The sequence below is a fragment of the Petaurus breviceps genome, unplaced genomic scaffold, assembly GCF_028583685.1.
Source record: "Petaurus breviceps papuanus isolate PSGF00001 unplaced genomic scaffold, PetGlider_PUasm1.0 98, whole genome shotgun sequence".
NCBI classification, from domain to species: domain Eukaryota; kingdom Metazoa; phylum Chordata; class Mammalia; order Diprotodontia; family Petauridae; genus Petaurus; species Petaurus breviceps.
Window position 1 is genome coordinate 6,883,397 of NW_027187460.1, and position 8,125 is coordinate 6,891,521.

Sequence of the window (8,125 nt, forward strand, 5' to 3'; positions counted from 1 at the left end):
CTTTCTTTCTTTCTTTCTTTCTTTCTTTCTTTCTTTCTTTCTTTCTTCCTTCCTTCCTTCCTTCCTTCCTTTCTTCCTTCCTTTCTTTCTTTATCCCTCTCTTCCTTTCTTCCTTTTTTCTTTTCTTCTTCTTTTCTGCAACATTTAGCACAATGCCTGGCATATAGTAGTTACTTAATAAATGATTCTTGACTGCTGACTTTTGGAGTAGTTTTCATTTAGGCCCTTGACAATTGTGATTCTGATTCAACTCAAGAATTTAGCCTGGTGTTAGCTTGGCAGAACTTACTTCATATCCAATATTTAAAAAATTAAATTTCTGCAAATGTCCCTGAATAGAATCAAGTCTTCTTGGGGAAAGAGGAGGCTGGAAAGAATGAGAGGACAAAGGAAGGACAGTGGCTTAAAAAGTTAAGAATTTTTCAGTTTTCTCTTTAAGAGTGAAAAGTGAATATGATTTTTTTTTTTAAATATTGTGTCTGTATCTTTTCTATCCAGTACCCGTCAGTGTCATCTGCTTCTGGATGTATTCAACTCCACAGAGCATGAACTAACTATCAGTGCTAAGAACAATGAAGAGCTTATTCTTCATGCTGGGGAATGTCAAAGGTAAGTGCTTCTGAACATTAATGGATTTATTGCTTTTTTTGGTATCATAGTAATGCCGTGGATTCAGGGATTTAATAGGCTGGTAAATTTGTTGGGACACTGGTGGTGCTATCCATCTTAGTCATCAGGGTCTAGAAGAGCTTCCAGAAACCATGGCTCTTCTGTGCTAGTGATAGAGGTTTGTTTCCTCAAGTGGCGGGCTATCTTGTACCGGGGCACTCTTGTATCCTTAGCAGCTTTCCCTTCGTGACACAGCTGCTCTGAGTCTTCATGCCAACTGCTTCCTTAGAGCTTGATAGACATCACTTGTAGCAACTGTCAGCAGCCATTTTCACCAAGAAATGCAGAAGAATGGAGAGTTAAAAAAAGTAATTTTTAAAAGCCTGTGTTGGGTCAAGCTAAATGTGTGTAGAGTACCAAATCAAGTTTACAGCATTGGTTCATCCATTTGCAAAGTCTGGTAAGTGTCTGTTTGAATGAAAGCACTACACAGGGAAAAGTGTAGATGACACTAATAGCACAGTCTGTTCTCACACAGTCCTTCTTTCAGTTTGAGGCCTGATAATCTACCTGATATTGAAATGGACGGGTTTTATGCATATGTCTAGGATTTCCTGGACTGTTTTTCTCTTCTATGTCTCTAATTGCCAGACTCGGGGGAGGATTTTTTGATTATTGTTTGGAGTCAAGGTGATTCTGACACAAGAATGGGTAGAATACAAAATGGTTACATAGGCAAGATAGCAATCCCCTTTGGTAGACTATGAGCTCACCATTCATTGACTTAATGGAAAGGATTTGCTAGTCTTTAGAAAGATTTACTAGTCTTGGTCATGAAAACATCGTTTATGCCAAGGTTCCTTGAGTACATGATGGTGCTTAGCCTTTCCTCTCCATTCTTACGTTGATTGTCTTTGTACAAGGTATATGTTGGAAAACTCCAAGTCACCCAAATAGTCATTGACTATGGGAATAGCTGTACAGAAAATAAAGCAGGGGAAAAAAGTTGGAGATGAACTATAGTTTATATATAAAGGACACCTTTTGGCTAGATAAATCAATCCCATTATAGTGTCATTCCATGTCATATGCTCAGGTGAGCTAGTTATCTTGAAAGCAGGAGAGACAGTGTTTAAGGCTTCATTTTGTGTCTTCTGTCTACCTGCTGGACTTGATCTTATATGTTATGGAGAGTCTTACTTTTAGTGGAGAATTATGGATGGCATTCATAAATGAGAAATGGGGGACTCTCTGATCAGAGGTAACATGACAAGGAAGGCCATGGAACCTAATATTTTATTTCAACAGCCAGCTTCAATGGAGGAGGAGGAGGGAGCTTCCACAAAGGGAAGGAATTTATATTATATAATAATATAAATTATATTATATAATTTATATAATAATATAAATTAAATATTATATAATAATATATAAATATAATATATAAGGAATCTTATATCCCCAGATTCACATTGTATCCTTGAAATGGGAGGCAGATCCATGGTGAAATCCATCATCACCATATCTCAGGAATTACAGGGAGTTGTCAGGGATTGTAGCAAGTGTGCTGGTATCTCCAGAGTCCCTGACCTGTAGACATAACTGAATATTCTGAACACATTGGCAAATGTTGGGTGGGCTTTGTATGTATCCATTACAAGTCTGTGGGTCTGAGTAGATCAAGATGAGGGTAGAATCAATTGGTGCTACAGATAATTAAATTTGTTTTCTCGTCTGACATTAATTATGTTCCACAAACATTTTAAACATCTTGGGATGTTTCTGCACTTTGAGAGGAACTATCAGTGAAAAAAGTGAAGCAGTACTAATAATCTGAAAAAAAAATTAGGAACCCACTATATATACATCTTTCACTGATGTAGAGCTGTCCTATTTTAATATAGTTTTAACCTTATACACACCCACGACTCCCTGCCAGATTCTTATGTGATAAAGAAATCCTGGCTCTCTCAAATGATCATTTCTGCAACCTGTCAAAAAGCTGTTGTTGTTAGTGCCATAGGATGGTTCAGATCAATTCAGCTTGCATGTTGGAGTCTCTAGAGCACACCAGCTTGTTTTTAGCAAGTTTGGAATTCTTGAGTTCATAAATCTTTGCACAAATTTAAGGTTATAATTGTTAATTTTACATGGAAGAGAATATCCTTGTATTTATGAAGGCCATGCCAGGTCAAGAAGTCTGTCTTCCACTCTCCCCCTCCCTGAAATCAGATTACATATTTCCCCCAAATATTTAATTTGGTGAATACCACTAGTCTAACTGATCCATCAAGTTAGGTATCATTTTTGTTGGACACTTGCCTCAAATGATGATGGCATTAAGTGACCTTGTTTTTCCTACTTTTTTTTAGGAGATATTATTGTGGGCAGATAAAGGGCTGTATAATTACCTTTTGGCAGATCTTTTGCAAAAAAATATCTAAAGGTAATATCTTTTGTATTGATTAGTGTGAATTGATCTGGTTAGACAAAAGTGGTGCTCTTATAACTGGGTTAGTCGCACAGTTGTGTAGCGATTAATGCCTTGGAGAAAGAGCTATGATTTAGGGTCTGTCAGGAGGCTGTGACTAGATGTGTCATACATCTGTTACAGGAATTTCTTCTAAGTGTTGGGAGCATAAGCACCACATCACTCCCGAGTTCCTGCCTTTAGTTACCTAGTTATTTCAAGCTTTAACATTTAGTCTAGGCCTGGTTCCCCAAGTTTCACAGATTTCCTCATGTTGCATATTGAGCTGCAGTTAAGCACCCTGAAAGGATGCTAGCATAACTGTTACAAATTTAGCCACAACCAGAGGCGAGACTTTATGTGGTTATATTGGTAAATGACTGTGGTAAGTTGGGTAGCTATGTTTACTGAGCACCTAGAATAGTGTCTTGCAAACAATAAGTATATAATAATTTTTGTTCAAAAATAAAAAAAATTTCTTCCCCTGCCCATCCCCTTGTTTCCCCAGTTAACTGATATTCTGTACCAAGTCCTTTGTCATATCTTTGGATTAGAAAGGCACATGAACTCCTCTGATGATCTCTTGTCTCTATTGGTGTGAAAAGATCCAGGGTTTAGCAGTTATATATTGAAAGGGGGTTTTCAATTTCTCTTGGAAAACCACTCTATTGTTTAATAGAAGGCTGTTTCCCATGAAGAAATTAAGGGGTGTACCGTCTAATCAGTTAGATGGGATGATATGAAGGCCTCCTTGACTGTGGGTTATCCCTTGTGAGAAGAGATCCATGAATGATTTGCATGTGGTCCTAAACACTGGGATATCTTCTCTCAGCTTGGTAAAAAGATCTCATCTGTTCCCTGTGCCTCCCAGCAAGACAGCAGACTCTATCCTTTTGGAACTATTTTCACATTTCCCAAAAGATTCCAAAGACTCTTGGACTTTAGATAGTTGTGTAGAAGTTGGCTCCACTTGATACTGAAGCATTTCAGACTCTGGGGCCTTTTGGAGGGCACTAAGAAGTTAACATCTGGTGGAGGAAAGAATACGTTTGGCTTATATGGCAAAACTATAAAATTAGATCCCTAGTCCTTAGGAGGAGATGGATCTGGCTCTTGCTGAGCAATCCCCCCATATAGACCTTTCTTCTTGGGATAAGATTATATGAAAGACAAGTATGTCCAGGGCTTACTTCCATGTGCTTCTTCAGCTTATCACACCGTATCTAGGAAGTTGCTGCTTGGAAGCAAGTTGGAGGGACTCCATCATCCAGAGGGCATAGTCAGAAGTTGCTGGGCTCAGGCCCTTTTGATGACTTTCAGTGTTCTTTGTGGCCTCATACCTTCTTATCCTTAAAGGAATGATCCATAGTAATACATAATAACCAAACTCACATAATTTCTACATGTAGACAAGTCACTCTCTCAGTTTCCCCATTTCTAATGTAGAAAATGCAGTATATGTTGCATTTATCTCTCCTGGTTATTAAAGTGAAAGTGCTTTAAGACACTTTATAATTATGACTTTATTAATATAAATAATAATAAACCATTTCATTCCTGGTCTCAGGGAAATAAGCCTTATCCATTAATAGATATTCTATTATTCATTTAAGATTTATAATTTGTCTCCTTCTGTGAGGATTGGAGGCCATTTACAGATGAAAACAGTTGGAAATGGGGCATTTCCATGGGGGTTCAGGCTAAGTGGATGCTTTCTGCCACCAGAACTTAGCAGATTTTAACAATTGAGCTGAAAATCTCCTAACACTTATTCCCCTTCAGCTCTAGGATAATATTAATAACTCATTTTTATGTAACACTTTGAGATTTACCAAGGCTATTCCATATAAATAAATATTTTCCAAATAAAGCTTTTCTATAATAACTGCATAGAATAGGTCTTTTTTTTGTACAGACCTGTGATTTAATTGGTATTATCATACACTTTCCTCTCCAAACTCCATCTACCAATGCAGATCTGCAGTTGCTCTGCAACTTAGTCATAGAAAGTTTCCTGATGTGTTGAGAGGTTAAGTGCCTAGCACAGGGTCACACAACTAGTAAATCTCAAAGCCAAGATTTGATCCTAGATATCCTGTCCACAAATCCAATGTTCCTACAACTATTCACACACTACTCCAAAAGAAAGATTTTTCATTTAGAATTCAAATCCATATTCATTTCTATATTATCTAGGAAGTAAAGGTCAAATTGGAACAGCTAGGTACCACAGTGGATATAGAGTGCCAGGCCTGGAGTCAGGAATTCAAATTCAGCCTCAGCCACTTATTAGCAGTGTGATTCAGAGCAAGTCACTTCACCCTGTTTGCCTCAGTTTCCTCATCTGTAAAATGGGCTGCACTCTAGTATCTTTGCCAAGAAAACCCCAAATGGGGTCACAAAGAAGTGGACATGTCTGAAATGACTGAATAGCAGCAAAAGGTAGCACAATGGATCCAGTGCCAGGTCTAGAGTCAGGAAGACTCATCATCCTGAGTTCAGATCCCACCTCAGCACTAGCTGTGTGTCTCTGGCCAAGCCACTTCACCCGGTTTACTTGTTTCCTTATCTGTAAATTGAGCTGGAGAAGGAAATAATAAACCATTGCAGGATCTTTGCCAAGAAAACTCCTAATGGGGTCACAAAGAGTTGGACAGGACTGAACAGAAAGGCCAAATGAATAGTTATGCTTTGACTATTCTATGCAAATTAAGAACTCTACCATAGCTGAGGCAGAGCTGATAGAGGAGAGGAAATAACAACCGCCTGTCCACCTGCAATGAGCTCACGTAGAGCTTGGTAATGAGAGCATCCTCAAATGAGGCCTGGAAATTACCTGCAGATTTCAAATAACCTGGCCATCCATCATGAGGAACAACAGTTCGTATGGAGTTGTAGAGAAGATCATATGCTTTACAAAATTTTAAAAAGATACATGTTGTAATGGAAAGGGTTTTATATTTGAGAGTTGGGACCATGAGCATTTTACTTCCTCTCTGTAATTCTCAGTTTCAATAATTGAATTGAATCATAAGAATTAACAATAAAATTTACAAAGGAATTCCTATATATATTATTTCATTTGATTCCCTACAACAACCCAGGTGCTGTTATGATCCCAATTTTGCAGAAAAAGAAAATAAATGAGAGAAAGACCAAGTGACTTGCCCAGGGTCCCACAGCTAATAATTGAGGTATCATTTGAACTCAGATCTTTCTGACTTCAAGTCTGGTGTGCCCACCTCTATGTTGCTCAAATACTTCAAGGTAAAAATTCGTGTGGTATCAGCCTCAAACATTTATTATGATGATCAAATAAAGTAATGTCAGTAAAGCACTTTTTAAACCTTAAAAGTGCTTGCATATAAGTTAGCTTAAGAGTTTGAAGAGCAAGACTTTAAACTGATAGGAAATATAATTATTGCTTCTAGCTGGGGAAGGAACTGTGTCATCTGTGTCCCCAGGAGGGTGCAGCTTCACTATAAAACTACAGCAATAATATCTATACCACTGTCTTGAAGGGTCGCTGGAAGGAAAGTATTTTGCAAGTTTAAAGTTAGTGAAATGGGAGCCATTATTCAGTTTTTTTTCTCTCAAACCTCCCTGACTCATTGTTGCAAACATAATTCCTAAGCAGAGGTGTTTGATGTTAACGAGGTTTTTTTTTAAAATATCATTTAAACAGAATGTCATAGAAAGTACCATTTACCTTCACTGATTCTTCTTTAAAGGTCCTTTGTAAAACAGTGACTCATTTCTCAGACTGTGACTTTTTGTAAGATCCTGTTAGACAATTGTTGCTTTGGTTCTTTGATCAAGGACCATCACTTTATTTCATTTCTGGCAAATCTAATGAATGAAATAAGTCCTGGAGCATTTCAATTTACCTATGCTACCTACTGGTCACAAAATTAAAAATAAAGTTCTTCCTGCCCTTGCTGTCTTGAGGTTAAGCATTCCTTATCATCAAATTCATTTTTATCCAAGTTAAGGAGCCAGTGGGACAGTGTGTTTTTAAGGGAGAGAACACCAGAATTATGATCTGTGTTCAACTCCCAGTTCTAACAATTGCTAGCTGTGTAACTGGAGAATCAGCCACTCCATTTGTGTTGCTCTTCATTTTATTTTTCCTCATTAAAACGAGGATAATATACCTATCCTGTCTACCTTATAGGAGAGTTCTGAGGAAAATTCAGCAAACCAAAAATCACTATCTGCATATAGATGTTGTTTTATGATCAATAACTCAATTGGCAAAATATTTATTAAGCTATATGCCAAACACCATTCTAGGTCCTGAAATATAGATACTAAGAATATTCTAATTGGGGAAATGGCAAGTACATATAAAAATACATAAAGTTAATAAATATAAATATGCACAATATAGTCAAAGACAAGGTAGTTTAGGAGAGAAGGTACTAACATTTGGGGAAATCATGGTGTGTGGGAAAGAAACCACTGCCAGATCTTCAAAATCAGAATCTGAGTCAGGAAGCAGAAAAGGTCTTTATTCTTTCTCTTGTGAAAGGGCACAGACCTGTTTGCTCAAGAGGCATTGGCCAGGGAGTGCAAAATGTGGAAGTTCAAAGGCTTCTTTTATCCTAATCCTAACCTGGCCCACTCCCCTGTCTGGTCTCACCATTGGTCGGTGAGGTGGGCTCACAGTCTCAAGCTAATCAGCACAAAGCAATCTCAATCCTTTATTATCATAATTATTCATTTGACCCTTCTACCCAGTCAGAAGAAAACATCCTTCAATCCCGTACTTGTACATATCTATATACCAAATTGGGGGGTGGGGCAACCATTGAGAAGAAGGCTAGTGCTACCGTGTTTCCCCGATAATAAGACACTATCTTATTATTTTTTTGGAAAGAAAAACACCAGAGGGCTTATTTTCAGGGGAGGGCTTATGTTGTCCTGCCTCAGCTCTCCTCCGCGGCACTGCTCTCAATGGCGCCAGCAAGCAAATCACTGGGGAAGAACAGGATGATGCGCTCACTGCTGCAGCTCTGATTGGATGCAGCTCAGAGCGCAGCGTGC

General features: G+C 38.1%; 1 protein-coding gene across 3 annotated transcripts in view; it reads left to right on the forward strand.

The window, feature by feature from the left end:
* The window catches only part of TRAPPC9 (trafficking protein particle complex subunit 9), a 1,063,197-nt gene that overhangs the window by 586,378 nt on the left and 468,694 nt on the right, over positions 1-8,125 (forward strand). For all 3 annotated transcript variants that reach the window (XM_069081231.1, XM_069081230.1, XM_069081232.1), the window contains one exon: positions 499-609. In XM_069081231.1, the coding sequence (XP_068937332.1) occupies positions 499-609 (111 nt within the window). The remainder of the gene's footprint in view (positions 1-498; positions 610-8,125) is intronic.